At 36.8% G+C, this 24,343-nt stretch overlaps 1 protein-coding gene across 12 annotated transcripts in view; it reads right to left on the bottom strand.

Annotated features, from left to right (window-relative positions):
• Nucleotides 1-24,343, bottom strand: part of DLG1 (discs large MAGUK scaffold protein 1) — a 257,730-nt gene that overhangs the window by 55,947 nt on the left and 177,440 nt on the right. For 10 of the 12 annotated variants that reach the window (XM_047789292.1, XM_047789308.1, XM_047789319.1 and 7 more), the window contains one exon: nucleotides 8,744-8,858. In XM_047789292.1, coding sequence (XP_047645248.1) covers nucleotides 8,744-8,858 — 115 coding nt within the window. Of the gene's footprint in view, nucleotides 1-8,743; nucleotides 8,859-19,529; nucleotides 19,553-19,628; nucleotides 19,728-24,343 lie in introns of those variants that run through there. The other 2 variants (XM_047789383.1, XM_047789393.1) reach the window with 2 other exon arrangements.

Genomic DNA, 24,343 nt, shown 5'->3' with positions numbered 1-24,343 from the left:
TATTTCTCTCAGTACTTTATGAGAAATTAGAAACATAGTTTTAGTAAAATCTAATGGTAACCTACACTGAATTCTAAAGCGAAAAATCAGGAGAGTTGTTCTAAGTTAATAAAGTTAATATTAAAAGAGACTCCTCTCTTTCTCTTTTCTTTGGGTTGTACCTGCCGCACACGGCAATTCCCATGCCAGGGACTGAACTCCTGCCACAGCTATAACTAGAGCCACAGCAGTGACAATCCTTAACTCGCTGAGACATGAGGGAACTTCTTTTTATTTTGACTAGACACACTTAGAAAAACAAATTCCCTGATGGATCTGATTCATCATTTGTGGACTGTAAGACTAGATCAACAGAGAGATTTTTTCCCAGTTAATCATTCCTTTCGTTTGATCATAAAACTAGACTTACTAAGGTTTTCAGAGTCAGTAACAATGATGAAAACTAACTACAGATGACTACACAATGACTTTAATAGCTGCCAACTATCTTGGAAAAAACCTATTAATTTAATATAGTAATTGCAAAATGCTAGGAATATTTTTTGGCCACACCCATGGCATGCAGAAGCTCCCTGGCCAGGGATTGAACCAGTACCATAGCGGCGACAGTGCCAGATTCTCAACCTGCTGAGCCACCAGGGCACTCCTAGGAATATTTTAAAATTTGATAATAAGAAAATAGTGTATAATAATTATTCAACACTATTTGATTAATTATTACACAATATTTAAGCAAATTAAATTCTTATATTCAAAAAAAACCTCTCTTGGAATTTCTGTTATGGCTCAGCAGTAACGAATCCATGAAGATGCAGGTTCTACCCCTGGCCTCAGGTAGTGGGTTAAGGACCTGGCGTTGCCATGAGCTGTGTTGTAGGATGCAGATGTGGCTAAGATCTGGCGTTGCTGTGGCTGTGATGTAGGCCAACAGCTGTAGCTTCGATTCGACTCCTAGCCTGGGAACCTCCATATGCCACTGGTATAGCCCTAAACAAAACAAAACAAAACCTCTCTCAAGCATATGGGAAAGACCCAAGCAATTACATTTAAATTACAATTTATTCATTCTTTGTTCTAGTTTGGCAGTGGGAAATTTTAGGATACAAATCACTATAACCAACTTTAAAGAACTTATTTCTTGGGATAAAACTGAAGAGGGTTGAAATTACTTGATGGCAAAATGAATGAACTAGTTAATGGCTTTCAAATGTGTTTCAGTGGCCAACAATGTGAATGGAGTAGGTGAGACTGCAAAGTGGGAAGGTTTTCTCAAACATATGTTAACACATACACAATATCTTGAGTTTTATTTGAAGAATTCTACTGCTGTACAATAAAGATTATAAATGATATAAATGCTAATGTCATTATTTCAGTAAATTCGGAATACTTAGAAAGCAGCTTTCTACTAGAAAAATACTGCTAACCTCAAATAACACAAATATTTTTTTTTTCCTTTTTTGGCCACACCCACGGCATATGGAAGTTCCTGGGCAAGGGGACTGAACCTGAGAAGCAGCTGCAGCCTATGCCATAGCTGTGGCAATGCCAGATGCCTGATCTACTGCAGCAGGCTAGGGATTGAACCAGAGACAAGCCAAACCATTAACCCACTGTACCACAGTGGGAACTCCCTACAAAGGTTGGATAGTCAGTAATTTTCCTCTTTTTTTTTTGTCCTTTTAGGGCCGCACCCATGGCATATGGAGGTTCCATGGCTAGGGGTCTAATCAGAGCTATGGCTGTGGGCCTACACCACAGCCACAGCAACGCCAGATCCTTAACCCACTGAGCAAGGCCAGGGAACGAACCTGCAATCTCATCGTTCCTAGTTGGATTTGTTTCCACTGCACCATGACGGGAACTCTTTTTTTTTTTCTTTTAAGTAATTTTCTAAGTGTTTAAAAAGGCAATGAATAGATATGATGAAGATAAAGATAACAGATGAAAGGATATAAATAAACATCATAATATAAAACAGCAAATAAAGTACCTTAAAAGGTAGAATAAATGTCAAAAGATATTTAGAAAAGGGTAAATACTACATCTTAACATTTTTACTAATATAAATCAATCTTTTGAATTATAAAAGCAAAACAACTACATTACTGAAGAGCAATGGAGAAATCACAATCTCTACCCCCTATATTAGCATTTAAACTTTCTCTTTAATATTCTGATTCATAAAAAAGGAACTCATGGAATAATTACGTGAGTTATTAATCATAAGAATATAATGAACATCTGATAATTTACCATCCAACCCAACACAAAACTTTTATCAATAACTCATTCACCTGTGTATTTTTCCCCTTGCTCCTGCTACCCTCACATTAGGAGTAAAGCACTATTAGAAGGTAATCACCATTTTGAACTTAGTGTTTATTATTTCCTTGCCCTGACCCTGTTTTTGCTGGTTTAGTGTTATCACACACATATGGATAACTAAGTAATTATGTATGATTCTACTTGTTACAGAACTTTATAAAAAGGTATCATTCATACTTTTTTGTGGGCTTTCATAGCCATAACTTTATTTTTACACTTGAAATTAAAAAACCATTTACTAATAAGAACCATAAGACTTCTGGTTAACTACAGCAGATTGGCTACATGTGTCTACAGGCATACCTAATTTTATTGCAGTTTGCTCTAATGAACTTGGCAGATATTGCGTATGTGTGTGTGTGCGCACGTGCATGCGTTTTACAAACTGAAGGTTCTGTGGCAACCCTGCGGTAACCTTAAATTTATTGGTGTCATTTTCCCAAAAGCATTTGCTTACTTCCTATCTCTGTGTCATATTTTGGTAACTCTTTTCAGTATTTAAAACTTTTTCATTATTACTCTCTCCCTCTCTTTGGGCCTCGCTACTCCCTGACACACAATATTGGAACTAGGACAATGGCCTCTAAGTTTTCATGTGAAAGGAAGTGTCGTAGGTCTTTCACTTTAAATCAGCTAGAAATGATTAAGCTTAGTAAGGAAGACATGCTGAAAGCCAAGACAGGGCAAAAGCCAGGCCTCTTGCATCAGTTAGCCAAGCTAAAAAAAACTTGGAAGTGCTACTTGAGGGTATATGAATAAGAAGAAAATGAAACAGCCTTATAGCTGATCTGGAGAAAGTTTTAGCGGTCTGGATAGAAGATCAGAACAGCCACAACACTCTTAACCAAAATGTAATCCAGAGCAAGGCCAGGCCCAAACTCTCTTTAATTCTGTGAAGGTTGAGAAAGGCAAGAAAGCTACAGAAGAAAAGTTTGAAGCTAGATTTGTTCATAAAGTTTAAGGAAAGAAGCCGCCTCTATAACATAAAAGTTCAAGGTGAAGCTGCAAGGGCTGATGTAGAAGCTGCAGCAAGTTATCCAGAAGATCTAGTTATGATAAGTAATGAAGCTAGCTACACTAAATAACAGATTTTTAATATAGATGAAACAGCCTTATATTAGAAGATGGCATCTAGAACTTTCATACCTAGGGAGAAGTCAATGCCTGGCTTCAAAGGGCAAGCTGGCACTCTTGTTAGAGGCTAATGCAGCTGTTGAGTTATAAGTTAAGCCACAGCTCATTTACCACTCTGAAAATCCTAGGGTGCTTAAGAATTATGCTAAATCTATTCTGCTTGTGCTCTGGAAATGGAACAATGAAGCCTAGATGATAGCACATCTGTTTACAACATGGTTTACAGACTTATTTAAGCACACTGTTGAGACCTATTGCTCTAAAGAAAAAAAAAAAGATTTCTTTCAAAATATCACTGCTCATTGATGATGTATCTGGTAATCCAAGAGCTCTGATGGAGATGTACAATGAAATTAATGCTGTTTTCATGCCTGCTAACTCAACATCCACTCTGCAGCCCATGGAACAAGAACTAATTTTCACTTTCAAGACTTATTAGTTAAGAAATACATTTTATAAGGTTGAAACTGCCATAGATGGTGATTCCTCTGATGGATCTGGGCAAGGCAAACCGAAAACTTTCCAGAGAGGACTCACAATTTTAGATGCCATTAAGAATATTGGCGATTCATGCCAAGAGGCCAAAATATTATTATTTTTTGTCTTTTCAGGGCCACACCTGCTGCATATGGAAATTCCCAGGTTAGTGGTTGAACTGGAGTTGAAGCTGCAGGCCTATGTCACAGCCACAGCAACATGGGGTTTGAGCTACATCTGTAACCTATACCACAGCTCACAACATTACCAGATTCTTAACCTACCGAGTGAGGCCAGGGTTTGAACCCACATTCTCATAGATACTAGTCAGGTGCGTTACTGCTGAGCCATGACAGGAACTCCAAAATGTTAATATTAATAGGATTTTGGAAAAAGTTGATTCTAACACTCATGGATAACTTGAGGGGCTCAAGATTTAAGCAGATGAGGTAACTATAGATGTGGCTGAAATAGCAGGAGAACTAGGATTAGAAATGGAGCCTGGAGTTCTACCAAACACACAAAGAACTTATACTGACTCTTCTCAAAGTCTTCCAAAAGACTGAAGAGAAGCAAACACTGCTAAAGACATTTTATGAAGCCACCATCACCCTGATACTAAAACCAAAGACACCACACCAAAAAAAAAAAAAAAAAATTACAGGCCAATATCTTTTATGAATGTAGATACAAAGATTCTGAACAAAATATCAGCAAACAGAATCCAATGACACACACAAAAAAGATCATACACCACCAAGTTAGATTCATCCCAGAATCACAAGGATGGTTCAAATCAATCAATGTGACATACCACATCAATAAAAGAAAAGACAAAAACCACATGATCATCTCAACAGATGAAGAAAAAGCATTTGGTAAAATTCAACATCCATTCATGATAAAAACTCTTACCAAAGTGAGTACAGAGGGAACATACCTCAACATAATAAGAAAATATTTATGACAAACCTAGAGCCAATATAATACTTAATGGTAAAATGGTGAAAGCCTTCACACTAAAATTGGGAACAAACAAGGATGCCCACTTTCACCATTTTTTTTTTTTTTTGCTGTGTGTGTGTGTGTGTGTGTGTGTGTGTGTGTGTGTCTGCACCCATGGTATGTAGAAATTCCTGGGCCAGGGATCGAACTCATGCCACAGCAGTGACCCAAGCTGCTGCAGTGACAACACTGGATCCTTAACCCACAGTGCCACAAAGAACTCCTCACTATCACGACTTTTATTCAACATAGTACTGAAGTCCTAGCCAAAGGAATCAGACCAGAAAAAGAAATAAAAGGTGTCCAAATTGGAAGAGTAGAGGTAAAAGTGTCATTATATGCAGGTGATATGATACCATATATAGAAAACCCCAAAGACTTCACAAAAAATTATCAGAACTGACAAATGAATTCAACAAGGTAGCAGGATACAAGATTTATATATAGAAATCAGTTCCCTTTCTTTACACTAACAGTGAAACACTGGAAAGGGAATGTAAAAAAACAAAGTAATCCCTTTTAAAGTTGAATCAAAAAAGTAAAATACATGCTCCTGGATTAGAAGAATTAATACCGTTAAAATGGCCATACTACCTAAAGCAATCTACATATTTAATGTGATCCCTATCAAATCACCCATGGCATTTTCTACAGAACTAGAATCCTAAAATTTATATGGAACCATAAAAGACCCACAATTGCCAAGGGAATCCTGAGGAAAAGGGGTGGAGCCTTGAAGATGTGACCGAATTGCTGCAACCTCATGATAAAACTTAACCACATGTTTAAACTCAACAGATGAGGAGCTGCTTCTTCTGGATGAGCACTGAAAATGGTTTCTTGAGATAAAATCCACTCCTGATGAAGATGCTGTCAAGATTATTGAAATGACAAGAGATGCAGAATATTACATCCACTTAGTTGATAAAGCAGGGGCAGAGTTTGAGAGGACTGACTGCAATTTTTGAAAGTTCTACTGCGGGTAAAATGCTATCAAACATTCAGCAAACATTTTTACCATGGATACGTTTTTATTAAAGTATAGTAGATTTACACTATCATGTGATTTTAAGGTGTACAACACAGTGGTTCACAATTCTAAAGGTTATACTCTATTTATAGTTATCAAATATTGGCTATATTTCCTGTGTTTTAGAATACATCCTTGCAGCTTATTTATTTTATCAATAGTAGTTTGCATGTCTTAATCCCCTACCCCTATCCTTCCCCCTTTCACCTTCACTCTCCTCACTGGTAACCACTAGTTTGTTCTCTGTATCTGTGAGTCTTGTTTCTCTTTTGTTATATTCACTAGTTTATTTTTTAGATTCTATATATGTGATATCATGTTGTATTTGTCTCTTTCTGTTTGACTTACTTTACTATGAGTAATACAGTTCAAGTCTATCCATTTTGCTGCAAATGGAAAAATTTCATTCTTTTTTTAATGGGTGAGTAGTATGCCATTGTGTGTGTGTGTATGTACATTCATCTGCTGATGGACACTTAAAGTTACTTGCATATCTTGGCTATTGTAAATAATGCTATGAACACTGGGGTGAATATATTTTTTCTTTTTCTTTTTGAAAATTTATTTTATTTAAGTATAGTTGGTTTACAAGGTTATGTTAATTTCTACTGTATAGCAAAGTGATTTTTTTCTTTTTTTGGGGTCTTTTTAGGGTGGCAATCATGGCAATATGGAGTTTCCAGGCTATGGGTTGAATTGGAGCTGTAGCCAGTGGCATAGGCCACAGCCACGCAGGCTCTGAGCTATGTCCGTGACCCACACCACAGCACATTGCCAGATTCTTAACCCACTGAGTGAGGCCAGGGATCGAACCTGTGTCCTCATGGATACTAGTCAGATTCATTTCTGCTGAGCCACGACGGGAATTCCAACAAAGTAATTTAGTTATACATATACATTTTTTCTTAGCCTTTGACTTAGCAATTCCTTTTTTTTTTTTTTTTGTCTTTTTGTCTTTTCTTGAGCCGCTCCTGCGGCATATGAAGGTTCCCAGGCTAGGGGTCTAATCGGAGCTGTAGCCACCGGCCTACGCTACAGCCACAGCAATGTGGGATCTGAGTCGAATCTGCGACCTACACCACAGCTCACAGCAACGCCAGATACTTAACCCACTGAGCAAGGCCAGGGATTGAACCCACAACCTCGCGGTTCCTAGTCGGATTCGTTACCCACTGCGCCATGACGGGAACTCCTAATTTAGTTTTATATATATATCTTCTTTTTCATATTCTTTTCCATTATGGCTTCCAATATATACTAGTTTGTATCTGCTAATCCCAAACTCCCAATCCATCTCCTCTCACCCCTGGCAACCACAAGTCTGTGACTCTGTTTCATAGGTAATTTCATTTTTGTCATATTTTAGGTTCCATATATAAGTGATACATGTTATTCGGCTTCTCTTTTTGACCTACTTCACTTGGTATGATAACCTCTAGGTCCATCCATGTTGCTGCAAATGGCATTATTTCATTCAGCAATAAAGTATTTCTTTAATTACTCAATGAATTTATTTCATTTATAATTGTACGACAATCATCAAGCAATAAAGTATTTTTAAATTGAAGTATTTTTTTTTAAGACACAATGCTACTGCACATTAAATAGTCTACAGTATAGTGTAAACATAACTTTTACACACACTGGGAACTCTCCAAATTCATGATTTACTTCACTACAATATTCACCATATTGTAGTGTTTTGGAACCGAACGTGAAGCATCTCTGAGGTAATGCTTGTATTTCCTTTCTACCCTGAAACTCACTAAAATGACAATAACAAAAAAGAAAAACGCAAAAGAGAAATGACAACAAGAGAAAAGAGAGTTTAACATGTTTTTGGATGATGATAAATAAACTTAGCAGAGCAGAGGAAGCTCTATAAACAGCATCCTGAAGACAAGGATACTGAAGTTAAGATTTACTTCACAAGACCTTACAAATGCTCACAATTAGAGGTGTACAGCAACCCAGTAGGCGGAGATAAATTACAGTAGTGAAAACAGAAGAACTAGTAGAAATTACTGTAGTAATTAAATGTTACTCAAGGAGTTCCCGTCATGGCTCAGTGGTTGGTGAATCCAACTAGGAGCCATGAGGTTTCGGGTTTGATCCCTGGCCTAGCTCCGTGGGTTAAGGATCTGGTGCTGCCATGAGCTGTGGTGTAGGTCTGCAGATGCGGCTTGGATCCTGCGTGGCTGTGGCTGTGGCTGTGGCTCTGGCATAGTCTAGTGACTACAGCTCAGATTTGACCCCTAGCCTGTGAACTTCCATATGCCATGGGAGCGGCCCAAGAAATGGCAAAAAGACAAAAAATAATAAATGTTACTCAAATGGAGACTGATCATAAAAGGCTACAGGTAAATAGAAGTGTTGGATGATTTGACATATCACACTACACTAGACTAGTCAGTGTGTGGTGCAGTGGGCTAAGGCTCTGGCATTGCCGCAACTGTGGTACACATCACAACTGCAGTGTAGGTTTGATTCCTGGCCTGGGAAATTCCACGAATTGTGGGTGTGGCCAAAAAAAAATTTCTGGTCCATATTTATTTTGTCTTTATACTATTATTATTCAAGAGGTTACATAACATTCATTAATAAAATCATAATATTTCAATTCCTTAAAGATATACTATCAGGAAATTAATCATAAAAAACATTTCCTTAGTTTCCAATATACTTTTCTATAGTAAAACTTAGTCATAGTGAAAAATCTGAAGGAATTTGCATGCATAAAGACTGCTATAATTAGAAATAAAAAATTACCTGACATAGAGGGATCGCTTTTGGCTAGTTCGAAGAGAACCTGATCCTGAACTAATGCTACTATTCATCATCTGCTCCCGTAAGTCATGTATTTTGGCTTCGAAACGACTGTATTCTGATGAAAGAAAAAAATAAAGAAATTTTTATTTTATAGTCTAAAAAATGTTACTTGAGGATAAAGTATTAAATATGTAAGCTGTATTATAATTGATTCAATGTGATCAGAATCTTAAAAAAGTAATCTATACAAGATTTTGCCCAATATGCAAATTTTAAAAATTCACAATCTTCTAAATGTACCAAGAATCTATAGAGTTGGCTAAAAACAGAATTTTCTTGTATAGTATTTTAAAGTTCATATCACATTTAATAAAATAAAAGACAACTTCCATCCATCAAAGAGAAGTATCAATCTTTATTTTTGAATTTATCTGTAAAATTTTAAGAGTAAAAATCAGGCTTTATTCTATTTTTTAATACTTAAAGAAAGAAGACTATAATAATTTATACTAGATACTTTGTTTACTGACTTTTTCTCCATAAAGAACTCAGCTAACCTTTTATTCTCAAATTATAGAACTTGTACAGGGTCAATATAATGGGGAAAACATGCCTTAAAAAAACTAACAAATGAAATTAAATTTATTTCAACTCATTTTATAATCTCTAAATTTTCAAAATATCTAAATAAGATATAAAAAGCAATCTGAAGGAATAAATATTTTAAGATAATTTTATTTACAAAATTATGATGCTGAAGAGGCACTCTTTTATCATACATTAAAAACTACTAAATCTAGTAATAAAAAATTTAAGCACTTTTTGAAGAATATTGCAATTACATGGTTATACACACTTACACCATTTTTCTCTATTTAAAATAAACAATAGGAGTTCCCGTTGTGGCGCAGTGGTTAACAAATTCGACTAGGAACCACGAGGTTGAGGTTTCAATCCCTGGCCTTGCTCAGTGTGTTAAGGATCCGGCGTTGCCGTGAACTGTGGTGTAGGTCGCAGACGCTGCTCGGATCCCACGTTGCTGTGGCCCTGGCATAAGCCGGTGGCTACAGCTCTGATTTGACCCCTAGCCTGGGAACCTCCATATGCCGTGGAAGCGGTCCTAGAAAAGGCAAAAAGACTAAAAAATAAAATGAAATAAAATAAAATAAAATAAAATAAAATAAAGATAAACAATAGTCCGGGAGTTCCCTTCGTGGCTCAGCAGTTAACGAATCTGACTAGGATCCATGAGGATATATGTTTGACCCCTGGCCTTGCTCAGTGGGTTAAAGATCCAGCATTACCATGGGCTGTGGTGTAGGCTGCAGACTTGGTTCGGATCCCAAGCTGCTGTGGCTGTGGCATAGGCCTGGAGCTGTGGCTCTGATTTGACTCCTAGCCTGGGAACTTCCATATGCCATGGGTGCAGCCCTAAAAAGCAAGTAAGCAAGCAAACAAACAAACAACCAAAAACCAAAAGTCTTACAGACAAGTCAGATTCCATCAAATTTTTTTATAAAATCAGTCTGACAGCAAGAGCAAATGACTTGTCTGGAGTTTGCAATAATTGGACAAAGAGCATGATTATTGTTGTTACTCTTCCTTTCACCACAGTAATCAAGTTTGGTACCAAGAGTAACTGAAGCAACAACCTATCAAAAAACTCAAGAAACATTTAAATGCTTACATTAATTTGTAATAAAATATTCTTTTATTGTCCTTTAAAAATAGAAGATTTAAAGTATAAACATATCAGTATAAATATTTCCATTACAATTCAACAATTATCAATACATCACAAATCTTAAGTCTGCGTAGACATAGCTAAGGTACAGACAGACTGATGGATGAAGATAAAGATAAAAATATGAAGTGAATCACGGGTGTATGCTGGTTCTTCTAATTTAAAATTAGGACTGTTAGGCTTTTACTTAATCTCTTCCTTGAATATAAAGCATTTTGGTACTCAAAAGACATTGGGGATAACTGAATTAAGAGCATACCCCATAATGACTTCCTTGTTTTATTCAACATTTATTCACAATAGTCTTAAAATAATGATACCAATACTACAACCATGACATGATTACTGAAAACAGTTAGCTATCCTCCCTAGTTCTTTTTATCCTTAGATACTAGGGATATACAGTTGAGTTGAATACTGTTTTAAAGTCACTTGGATTGGCTCCTTCCTAGGCGTTAGTGCTGCCAGCTGGATGTATACCTAAGTTCACGTACTCTTTTTTTATTTTCAACTTTGATTTTTAATGGTTGCTTTTTAAAATGTTCATTGTTTTCGTAGGTAGGTAAAATAGTTCACAGTCAAATCTATAAAACAGGGATATTAAAAAAGTCTAAGTTCTGTCCCTCTCTCCCTCTTACTTTGTCCTTGTCATTATAAAGTTTATCTTTCCATTTTTAATAAGTAACATATACAAGAAATGTTTATACTTATTCTATATTACTTTAACACATATACCTTATACATATATTTTATAATTATGAATATATGGACACATGAACATACATTACTCCTCCTCCTTAAATAAATAGTAACATACACACTTCTCCACCTTGCTTTTAATATTTAATATTGAGTATAGTAATAGTCTTACAGGAGTAATACTAAGAATGTTCCATAGCAGCATACATAGATGTCCCTCATTTTTTTTATAGCTATCTGATTCTTTTATTTATAACTTCTCTTTGTTACAAGATACTGTATAGGGTTAGATTTTGCTTTACTGGCAAATCTAGAAAATGTTTTAACAATTAAGGTAAGTTAATTTTGACCTTATATGATCTCCACTTCTATTCATACTATTTGACATTTTATGTTTTTATGTTATATAGCATATAAAAGGCTTCAGTGTATACACACACACACACACACACACACACATATATACACACTGAAGCCTTTATATGAATAGCTTGGGGCAGATTTTTCTTCCAAAGATGTCTGGTATTCTACACTTCTTGTATTATGTGATCTTGTCATTTCTCCATCAAGAGGTGGAGTCTGATCCCCTTCTCCTTAAATTTGGGCTGGTCTTATGACTTAACTGTAAGTAAGTGAATGCGAGAGAAATGATCATATGTGATTTCCAGACTAGATCAGAAAAATCCATGGAACTTTGGCCTGGGATGCCTGATCCGGGGGAAGCCAGACACCACGTAAAAAGTCCAACTACCTTCAAAGCACCACTCTTCCGAGATCATGTGATAGTGCTCTGCGCCCAAACTTCTAGCTCGTACCAACAAAGTCAGAAGACAAGGGGAGTAAACTCATCATGGACCTTCCAAAGCGGCTCATCAGCTGATCCTATTAAGTGATGTCAATCTATACCACAAGGATCATCCAGCCAAAATTCTGGCTGAATTCCTAACCTACTGAATCCATAAAATGGTGGTTGTTTTAAATCCACTGAGGTTTAGGGGGTAGTTATGAAGCAACAATAACTGGAACACAGTCTCACTATGCAGTCTATTTTATTTGTTCACATACACACATGGATAGGCCTTCCTAATTTTATTTTATTTACATTTTGCTTTTTAGGGCCACACCCATGGCAAATGGAAGTTCCCAGGCTCGGGCTCGAATTGGAGCTGCAGCTGCTGGCCTACAACACAGCCACAGCAGCTTGGGATCTGAGCCACATCTGCAACCTACACCACAGTTCATGGCAACGTCAGATCCTTAATCCACTGAGCGAGGCCAGGGATCGAACCCTCGACCTCATGGATACTAATTGGGTTCATTAACTGCTGAGCCATGATGGAACTCCTCCATTGTTTCTTATAAACCACTGCTGATGAAGTTCTGCCTTGGTAATTTAGATAGGGAATAGTATTTAGAAGCCAAGATTGGAGTGTAAGTCTACTCATTGCTACTGGAGTGGCACTAAGTCCAGGCTTTCTCAATGGATAGAGCTAAGGAATTATATATATGTAAAACAGATACACATTTATAACCTTTTTTTTTTTTTTGGTCTTTTTGCCATTTCTTGGGCCTCTCCCGCGGCATATGGAGGTTCCCAGGCTAGGGGTCGAATCAGAGCTGTAGCCACCGGCCTACGCCAGAGCCACATCAACGTGGGGATCCAAGCTGCATCTGCAACCTACACCACAGCTTACGGCAACACCGAATCCCTAAGCCACTGAGCAAGGCCAGGGATCTAACCCGCAACCTCATGGTTCCTAGTCGAATTTGTTAACCACTGAGCCATGACGGGAACTCCTATGTTTATACAAACAAAAACCATGTTTGCACCAATTTTGCCAATTCTAATCTTTCACGGTTTATATTTAGTTTTCTCCCTTTTCATATTGAGAACTCTTCTACAGCAGTGAAAATCACAGATAACACTACCCTTAACATGTATTCATTTGATCAATCTCTTTGTATGGAAATACCATCCACTTTCCTGTTTCTACCACCACCTACTTTCCAGACTGGGCTCTGACCGGTTCCATGTGAAACTTTTCACTTTGTTCAGGCTCCAACTCCTCACACCAGGAGAGCTGCCTTTATGGAAACCCTCATCTCGGTTAAGTTCTAACAGGTCACCATAGCTGTCCCTGACCTCCCCAGCCCTGCAATGCAGATTACTACCTTGCTATGCTCTACCTAACGGCTTTAAAACAAAATCGATCAGGATGTGGAAGGGAAAGAGCTCTATATTTTTTTAAATCAAAAGATTTAAATTGAAGTATAGATTTAAATTGATTTACAATGTTAATTTCTGCTGTACAATAAAGCAATTCAGTTGTACATACATATGCATTTTTTTTCATACTCTTTTCCATCATGGTTTATCACAGGATACTGAATATAGTTCCCTGCACTATATAGTAGGACCTTGTTGTTTACCCATTCTATATATACTAGCTTGCATTTGCTTACTGCTAACTCCAATCTCCCACTCTATCCCTCCCCCTGAACCCACCCTCCAGGGAACCGCAAGTCTGTTCTCTATGTCTGTGAGTCTGTTTCTATTTTATAGATAAGTTTGTGCATATTTCAGATTCCATATATAAGTGATATATGGTATTGTCTTTTTCTTACTTCACTTAGTATGATAATCTCTAATTGCATTCGAGTTGCTGCAAATGGCATAATTTCTTTCTTTTTCATGGCTGAATAGTATTCCATTGCATATGTTTAACGCATCAGGAGTTCCCATCGTGGCTCAGCAGTTAGTGAACCTGACTTGCATCCATGAAGACACGGGTTTGATCCCTGGCCTCACTCAGTGGGTTAAGGATCCGGTTGCTGTGAGCTGTGGTGTAGGCTGGTGGCTACAGCTCTGACTGGACTCCTGGTCTGGGAACCTCCATACACCACGGGTGTGGCCCTAAAAGGCAAAAAGACCGACCCCCCACCAAAAAAAACCCAAAAAACAAAAAACCAAAACGGTAACACATCTTCTTCATCCATTCATCTGTGGATGGACATTTAAGTTATTTCCATGACTTGACTACTGTCAATAGTGCTACTATGAACTTACAGGTGCATGTATCTTTTTCAAAATACAGTTTGGTCTAGTATGTGCCCAGGAGTAGGATTGCTGGATTATATAGCTACTCTATTTTTAGTTTTTTGAGGAACCTCCATACTATTTTCCATAATGGCTGCACCAACTTACATTTCCACCAACAGTGTAGGAGGATTTCCTTTTCTCTAATCTCTCTCCAGCATTTATTATTGGTAGACTTTTAATGATGCCCATTCTGACAGGTGTGAGGTGATATCTCATTGTAGTTTTGATTTGCATTTCTCTAATAATTAGTGATGTTGAACAGCATCTTTTCAGGTGCCTATTGACCATCTGCATGTTTTCTTTGGAGAAATATCTATTTAGGTCCTTTGCCCATTTTTTGGACTGGGTGGGTTTTTTTTGTTGTTGTTGTTGTTGATTTGTACAAGCTGTTTGTATATTTTGGAAATTAATCCCTTTTTGGTCACATGTTTGCAGATATTTTCTCCCATTCTATAGGTTGCCTATTCATCTTGTTTATGGTTTCCTTTGCTGTGCAAAAGCTTGTAAGTTTGTTTAGGTCCTATTTGTTTATTTTTTATTTTATTTCTATTGCCTTGGGAGACTGACCTAAGAATGCACTGGTACAATTTACACCACAAAATGATTTGCCAGAGTTCCCATTGTGGTACAGTGGAAATGAATCTGACTAGTATCCGAGAGGGTGTAGATCTGATCCCTGGCCTAGCTCAAAGGTTAAGCATCTGGCATTGCAGTGAGCTGTGGTGTAGGTCACAGGTGAGGCTCAGATCCCAAGTGGCTATGGTTGTGGTATAGGCCTTTGGCTACAGCTCCAATTCAATTCTAGCCTAGCAACTTCCATATGCTGTTACGGCCCTTAAAAAAAAAAAAAATGATTTGCCTTTGTTCTCTTCTAGGACTTTTATGGTATCTTATATAGAAGTCAAAAAAAAAAAAAAATGATTTGCCTTTGTTCTCTTCTAGGACTTTTATGGTATCTTATATAGAAGTCTTTAAGCCATTTTGAGTTTATTTTTGTGTATGGTGTGAAGAAATGTTCCAAATTCACTGATTTTCATGTGGCTGTCTAACTTTTCCAATACTGCTTGTGGAAGAGACTGTCTTTATCCCATTGTATATCTCGCCTCCTATGTTGAAGATTGACTGTAGGTGCGTGGGTTTATTTTGGGGCTCTCTATTCTGTTCCACTGATCCATATGTCTGTTTTTGTGCCAATACCATTTTGTTTTGATTACTGTAGCTTTGTAGTATTGTCTGAAGTCTAGGAGAGTTATGCCTCCTGCTTTGTTCATTTCCCTCAGGATTGCTTTGGCAATTCTGGGCCTTTTACAGTTCCATATAAATTTTAGGATTATTCTTTCTAGCTCTGTGAAAAATGTCATAGGTATTTTGACAGGGATCACATTAAATCTGAAGACTGCTTTAAGTAGTAAGGCCATTTTAACATATTCTTCCAATCCAAGAGCATGGGATATCTTCCTATTTCTTTCAATAATCTTCAATTTTCTTTATTAATGTTTTATAGTTTTCAGCCTTCCTAAGTATTTTATTTAAATTTTTTTACTTTTAATTTTTAAATTATAGTTGATTTACAATATTGTGCCATTTCCTGCTGTACAGCAAGGTGACCCAGTCATATACATTTTTTTTCTCATACCATCTTCCATCATGTTCTATCCCAAGAGATTAGATATAGTTCCCTGTGCTATACAGTAGGACCTCACTGCTTATCCATTCTAAATGTAATAGTTTGCATCTACTAATTCCAAACTCCCACTTTATCCCACTCCTCCTTGACAACCACTAGTCTGTTCTCTGTCTAGAGTCTGTTTTGCAGATAGGTTCATTTGTGCCATATTTCAGATTTCACATATAAGTGATATATGGTATTTGTCTTTCTCTTTCTGACTGACTTCACTTCGTATGATAACCTCTAGTCGCATCCATTTGCTGCAAATGGCATTATTTCCTTAACACGGCTGAATAGTATTTCATTGTATATATGTACCACATCTTCTTAATCCATTCATCTGATGATGGACATTTAGGTTGTTCCTGTATTTTACTTTTTAAAGGCAATTTTAAAAGGATTTTTTTTTAACATTCCTTTTCTGATTTTTCAGTTAGTGTAAAGAAATGCAACCGATTTCTGTTATGTTAATCTTGTATCCTGCTACCCTGTTGAATTCGTTCATCAGTTCTATTAATTTTTGTGTGGAGCTTTTAGGGTTTTCAACATATAGTATCAGGTCATCTGCATATAATGACTATTTTACCTCTTCTCTTCCAATTTTGATACCTTTTATTTCTTCTTTTTGTCTGACTGTTGTGGCTAGGAGAGTGAAAGAGCTCTTTATTTATTTATTTTAAAAAATTTCCTCTTTTTTTAACCTACATGCTTTAAGGAACTACTGTGCTCCTTCTAGTTAAACTTAATTTTTGATATATAATTTTTTTATTTCTAATAATTTTCTGAGGTCTATTAACTCATTTATGTTGTTCTTTCATTTGTTCCATCATTCTCTATTAACTTTTTTTGGGTCACACTGTGACATGTGGAAGTTCCAGGGCCAGGGAACAAACCCATGCCACAGTGGTGACAAGTCAGGTCCTTAACCAGCTAAGCCACCAGGGAACTCCCACCTTTAACTGATTTTGAAATATTAGGTTATTTCTTTCATTTGTTTTGTGGGCATGTTTTTTGGCATACTTTCATTGTCTGTGGAGACGTTATTCCCATCCTTATTTTCATTTTTTAAATAGGTTTCCATTGGATTCAACTGCGATCTTTTTCTGCTGTTCATTTTTATGTGAAATTAGTTTTCCAGGACTTTTTTAGATAAGAGTACTGGGTCAGGATAGCTTTTCTATTTTCACAGTTCTAGAATTCTCTTCTGTTATTTCTGTCAAATGTTTAAAAATATGATGTCATATGCTGTGAAATTTCCTGGTGCTATACATTCTCCTACTCATCCGGATCTTCTATAACCTTTGACTCTATAATTCTTCTTCTGCTCAATTTGGATTTTATTCCCAGTGGTTTTTCTTCAGTTTGGGACTCTGAACTAAAAAAGAGCTAGGCTAGTTAATTGTGTCATAGGGCTCTAGCTCCTTCATACCTTATTTTAGTAGACCTCTTGCACTCACTTGTTTTGCACTCAAGGAGATTGTGCCAAAAAACAAACAAACAAAAAACCCTTATAGTTTCAGGTATTGTTCTCAAATTGACTCACTGCATTTTCTTCCTTCCTTCCTCTTCCTCTCTTTCTTTCTTTTTGCTTTTTTAGGACAGCATCCCAGGCATATAGAGGTTCCCAGGCTAAGGGGTGAATCAGAGCTGTAGCTGCTAGCCCACACCACAGCCACAGCGATGCAGGATCCAAGCTGCGTCTGTAACCTACACCACAGATCATGGCAACACCGGATCCTTAACCCACTAATCGAGGCCAGGGATCGAACCTGTGTCCTCATAGGTGCTAGTCAGATTCGTTAACCACTGAGCCATGACGGGAACTCCAATATCACTGCAATGTAATTAATATTTTCTGGCCCTTGGAGTTCCCGTCATGGCTCAGTGATTAATGAATCTGACTAGGAACTATGAGGTTGCAGGTTCGATCCCTGGGCTTGCTCAGTGGGTTAAGGATCTGGCGTTGCCATGAGCTGTGGTGGAGGTCGAAGATGCGGCTTGGATCCCGTGTTGCTGTGGCTCTGGCATAGGCTGGTGGCCACAGCTCTGACTGGACCCCTACCCTGGGAACCTCCATATGCTGTGAATGCAGCCCTACAAAAGACAAAAAGACAAAAAAAAATTTCTAACCCCCAAAATAGACATTTAAGGCCTGGAAGTTGATATAGTATACATGAGGAACAATGAGAAAATATTTGCATTTAGGGCTTTTTGTGAAGGGATGCAGCTTTAATCTGTGGTTGAGAGATGTTCAAGGTATGGGCATCAATTGGAACCTTGGAGTTGTCACAGAGATAATTTTAAGCTGAACACACTTGAGATTCAACAATTGCAGAAAAAAGCCTCCTTAGATTTTTCCTAATCTGACTAAAAGCAGCAACTTCTGGGAAATGAGGTTGTTTAAATCTTTTCTCTTGGGAAGTTTTATAGCCCTGAAGATGGAAAGACCACTCAATATGGTAGAGACAAACACTATCACAAACTTTTTCCTAAAAACATACTTTTCTTTCCTTAAGAAACCTTTTTTAGTTTTCCCCATAAAAGGCTTTTCTCCCCACTCCCTTTTCCATACTGTTAGTATGCCTTTAACCATTTAATGAGCTGGCTACTTCTTTTGCTGGTTCCCTGCATGCATACAAAATAAATTCTTTTCTTCTATCTATCTGTCTCTGTCAGTTAACTGTGAATTAATTTACCCAGCTACTGAAACTAAAAGGGTACAGGAAAAGTTTTTCCTTATCTACGTAGAACAAGAAGAAATCTTGACCACTGGAAAAGCTGTGTAACCAGCAAGTTACTTAACCATTTTTTTTTCTTTTTCTTTTTGGGGCAGTGCCTGTAGCATATGGGAGTTCCCAGGCTAGAGGTCAAATCAGAGCTGCAGCTGAGACCTATACCAACACCAGATATGAGCTTCATCTGTGACCTATGTTGCAGCTTGTGGAAACATCAGATCCTTAAGCCACTGAGCAAGGCCAGGAATTGAACCCACATCCTTAGAGAGACAACATCAGGTCCTTAACCTGCTGAGACATAACAGGAACTCTCTACTTAAGCTTTTTGTGCCTGAGTTTACTCAACTGTAATGTAAAATGATGGTAACTGCCCAGTTTATAGGGTTTTATGGGAATTAAAAGTTAATAAATGTACATGGTTGGATGCCTGGCACACAGTTTTTTCTTTTATAGTCTATCACTCAACCCAAAGGAAATTCTTTAACTATAGATCAGGAACCACTTGTCAAAATTCTATACCTTCTGGATATAGAGTAAAAAAACTAGAACAGTAATTCTCATGCCCATGTTTGACTTCTGATTATGATTCCCCAAAATGATTAGTGGTAAAGCTCTAAAAAATGAACTGATGCTTGTCTTTGGAGTTAGCAAAACTGAGAGGAGCTAGGAGAGAACATCATTTGAAATGTTTTGTACAGATTTTTTTTTTTATACTTAGAGTCTAAGGCATGAAAGTTCAAAGTTTTTCAAGCTGAAAAACCCATAACAGTTTTCATGGAAGACTGATAGGCAAGCTATAAGTCCTAAAAGATAAAAACTTACTCTACCAAAAAGCTTACCTCTTTGCTCTGTCTGTCTGCCTGTATATATGTATGTCAGAATACCAATGAAGCAGAGAATCCCAAAAGATTTGTCATAAGTAAAGTGAAGATACTAACTGCAAGGAGATGACTGATTATCAGACTGTCAGGTGTCCTTTTGTACTTCACAGAATAGCCAGCTCACTGAGAAAGAAAATCTGAGTCTTATCTTCAATTTACATCCTTGGCCCTCATAGCAGTTACACACTGATGATGTGGAAATTTTTTTTAAGTGCTGTACAACAAAAATACATTTGTTAAAACTACGTAATTAGTATTAAAATAAAACATAAAGTCATCGTGTCACTGACTAATAAACAAATGTAAGGTAAGCAGCAATATAGCAAGAAGGACAGGTAAGTTTTCAAAGTACCCAAAACATGCTTTCACATTTTAACTCTCTTATCTCTGGTCTTCTGTTATGATTTCTAGAATGTCATTTCTTCTCTCTGTCCACTTAAAGTCTATCCATTTCTTAGGTTTCCAGTTAAGCCCCAATCCTACTCTTTTCTCATGGCAGGCAATATGATTTACTTTCTTTTGAATTCCTGAGGCAACATCTGACTTCTGTACTCTATTGGTACTTATCTTGTGTTTATTAGGCAGTGACACTCTAGCTGTGGTAAAAGAATACAGTATAAATCAAAATTTCCAGACTAAACACACATTATAATATTCCCAGTGAAAAGTACCTAGATTTTGAAAGCAACAGACCTGGGACCGAATCCTAGCTTTTACTCTCCTTGTTATTTGGGTCTGTAGGGATATAGCTATGTGTTTCATAAGGCTCTAGAGCAAGGCTTAAATTAAAACATACACACAAAATAGGTATCTAAATAAACATACAATTATAAACTGTGTTAAGTGTTATAAAGGAAAATATCACAGTGCTATGAGAAATGAAATCATGAGAAGGAGCTAACTGCAAAAAGGATAGAGGGAAAGAATATTCTAAAAACAAACAGAATGCACAGAGAATTAGGAAAATACCTGGTATAATCAAGGGTCTGAAAGAAAACCTGTATGGTTAAGAGCTTAAGGAGCAAAAGGAAGGAGGAGAGGGCATGAAGTGAAGCCACATGTATTGTGCTGTGCTCAGTCATACAGGGATTTGCACACCCTATTAAAGGGTTTAGATTTTATTCAAAGTATAATGAGAAGTGTTTTAAGTGGGAAATTATACAATTCATTCTTTGATTTTTAGAAAGATTGTTTTGGTTGATGAATGGATTGGAGAAAGTCAAGAAAAAAAGTAAGGAGACTTGAAAGAGGCTCTTAGAATAGTTTACCTAAGACATGATAGTGGGTTTAGTTAGGGTAGTGGCTCAGACATACAGGTTGAAAAAAGGCAAGAGAGGTCAAGGATGACTCCTGGGCTTCTGATTTAAGCATCAATGGAAGTGCTATTTACTGAGAGAGTAAAAGAATTATTTTAGACATACTCAACTTCAAACATTAAGGATAAATACTGTTGGAGAAATCAAATAGGACATAAAAGTCTGGTGTTTAGGAGATGTTTGGAAAAAAAGATATATACATAAGAATAATTAACATAAAGATCTAACCTGGAAACACGTCTGCTAGATAGCAGCTACCTGAATAATCCTCGAAGTAGACTGCAAATTCTCCTTGATACAAAAATGGCTCAATCAAGACTAGAATAGTTAAATTTTGAATATAACTATAGAAAAAGTATGAAAGGTTCACATGGAAGTGTACAAATCACAAAATAGAAGAAAACAAAACAAAACCCCAGAAGATAAGCTCAATAACTATTCTAGGAAAAGGGTAGCCCATCCTTACCAACTATCAGTGGGCAAGTATACCTAGAGCATAAAGGGGTATATTAGGCTTAGTTAAGTCACTAAACATAAAAATAGTAAAATTAATGATCCTTGTTCTGATCTAGGCTCACTAAGCATTACAACGGTTCTTTTATTGATTTTTTACCTCTTTATTAATAACCTAATATTTTTAACTGGGTCTCAGAAGACTGCTTTTTGATAAACATTAACGAGAGTATGTCTGAATTTTGACCATTATGAGTCAATTTTCTCTATATCATGCTGAGTCTTGAGTCACTTCTTTTTAATTCAGGAAAGTTTTCTTGACTATATTATAATTTTAAGCATTTATTCTCTTAAAGAAATATACTTTCTTCAGAAAGTCTATGTATATGCTGTATATATATTATTGCCTGTCTTTTCTATCTAAAGTTGTTTTTATTTAATTTTGTTCACTTTTCCTATTGTACCCTCTATGTCCCCTATTGAATTTTCTTTTATCTTTCTTTTTCTTTTTTTGCTTTTTAGGGCAGCACCCGTGGCATACAGAAGTTCAGGCTAAGGGTTGAATTGGAACTGCAGATGCCAGCCTATGCACAGCCACAAGGGATCCAAGCCGTGTCTTAGACCTACACTACAGCCCACATTAACACCGGATCCTTAACCCACTGAGCAATGCCAAGGACTGCGCCTGGGTCCGCATGGATACTGGTCGGGTTTGTTGCTGAGCCACAAAAGGAACTCCCAACATTGATTTTTCTGCAGTGTCTCTTTGCCATTGTGTTCCAATTTAAGAACATGGTTTGCTTTCTTCTTCTCTCCTGGGTTCTGCTAGCTCAAAATTAATCTCTTCTGGTTGTTAAGCCACCTCTTCCTATATAGTTCTTTACATATCTACTTTGCAGTCTTCTTTCAAATAAGTGAATCCATACATTTTTAAAAAACATTAAAATCAAATTTTCATCTGATTTGTGCTATTTTTTGGTGCTAATTTTTTATATGTATGTGTGTGACTAACCTTCAATTCTTGCTAAGCTTTGCTGTATGTTTCCATCTCTTCTCACTAATATTTTTGCATGAAAACGAGGCCAGTTCCTTTAAATTGCTTATTACTGAATGTTTGCCTAGACCAGAAAGTTTGAGGTGCAGCAGGCAGATAAAATACAGGTTATTTTTACAGCCTTTAAAACCAAAAGACTGTCAAATGCTATTAGGACAGAAAGCTTTAACCATATATGGGTTCTTTATTTCTTTAAACAAAACCACATCCAGGATGGCTTCTGCTCTAACTTGCTCACACTAATTTCTGTATGGCATGCCATAAACAAGGTATGTTTTTATACCTCAAAAATGAGCCCCCGGGAGTTCCCATCGTGGCACAGTGGAAACGAATCTGATTAGGAACCATGAGGTTGCAGGTTTGATCCCTGGCCCTGCTCAGTGGGTTAAGGATCTGGTGTTGCTGTGAGCTGCGGTGTAGGCTGCAGATGTGGCTCGGATCTGGCTTTTTGTGGCTGTGTGCCAGTGTAGGCCAGCAGCTGTAGCTCCATTTCAACCCCTAGCCTGGGTACCTCCATACGCTGCTAGTGCGACCTTAAAAAGCAAAAAAAAAAAAAAAAAAAAAAAAAAGAGCTCCTCACCTTTAGGAAGTACAATTTTCTGTCATAAGTTCTGCTACCAGTGAACACTGTCAACATTCCATGTTTTTAGTCTTCCCCTCTGTCCATATAGCGTTTGCCAGATCTCAACCTGCTTAAGTAGCATTTGCCTGTGTTTTACTTAATGTGAGGTGAAGCTGTATGGGTAGAAGTATGTATTTATATTTTATTTTCCTTGTTGCTTTTGAGGTCAAGGGCCAGATAACTGACTTACCCTTAGTCATATCTAAATAGTCTGTATTTCTCATAAACATATAAATGAGAGGCTTTCTATATAATATTAAGCAACCAGTGATTATAATTTGGTTTCCATATAATATACCTATAGGGCAAGAAGGTGTTGGCCAGAGATAAAAGTATGTTCAGTCCCAACTGGCAGTTTTGTTTCTCACAAAAATTAATAAATTGCCATTCTGACTTCATACATTAGTCCCTATTTGCTTGATTAATGTGATTTATTTGGAACTTAACCCTTACATAACTGAATTTATTCTTATTCAGTTACTGAACTTTAATGCTGAGGTTTATAAGAAAAATTTTATTATGAAATAGCAAGCAATGCCCAACATGCCACTTTGATCAGGGAAAACACCTAAGAGGTTTTGTTACAGAAATAAATTCCACTCCAAGAAAAGAATAATAAATGTAACTTGCTAAATTATACAATGCTTCACCTAGCACCTTTAGTCACAACATTCTTTCCTTCTTCACCTTGTTTATGAACATTAACTAGTATATTACATATTCTTTTGGGCGTTCATGCTTTTTAAATTCCACTGAGGTTTTAGTGAAGTGGTTATGTTGATGTACACTAGAGTCTTATGTATGTTTAACATGGCATGACTTCAAATTTTCCATTGCCACCTTCTCCCTCTAGGAACTTGGGAAGGTCATTACCATGATACTTCACTATTTAGAAACATATGACATCCCAAACTTTTTTTTCTCTTTAAGTAACAATAAAGGCTACTGGAAACATATCTTAAACCTTCATACAAATAAATATACTCTAATTTAAAAGTTAGAAAAAATTGGGATAACCAAATTTTCTTTGGCAAAATTACTATCTTTGCTTTTTAATCACTGTGTAAAAGGTATGTGTTTGGTTAGATGATAAATTAAAAAAAATAAACACTTGAAAATTAATGCAAGTAACAGTGAAATACTCAAAGGACTGCCAGATACAAGTTCCCACACTATATTAAAAACACTTGGATTTGGATAGTGAATGACGTTCAGGCTCAATGAATAATAATAGATTAATAAATTAGGCAAAAACATAAAAAGAAAGTTAAGCATAGAAGTTAAACATTAAGAGGAAGACTTCTAAAAACTGAAATAAAAAATAAAT

Source organism: Phacochoerus africanus, chromosome 1 (assembly GCF_016906955.1).
Source record: "Phacochoerus africanus isolate WHEZ1 chromosome 1, ROS_Pafr_v1, whole genome shotgun sequence".
In the NCBI taxonomy this organism is placed as follows: Eukaryota; Metazoa; Chordata; class Mammalia; order Artiodactyla; family Suidae; genus Phacochoerus; species Phacochoerus africanus.
Note: the sequence above shows the minus strand (reverse complement) of the source record. Positions and strands in the feature narration are given on the sequence as shown.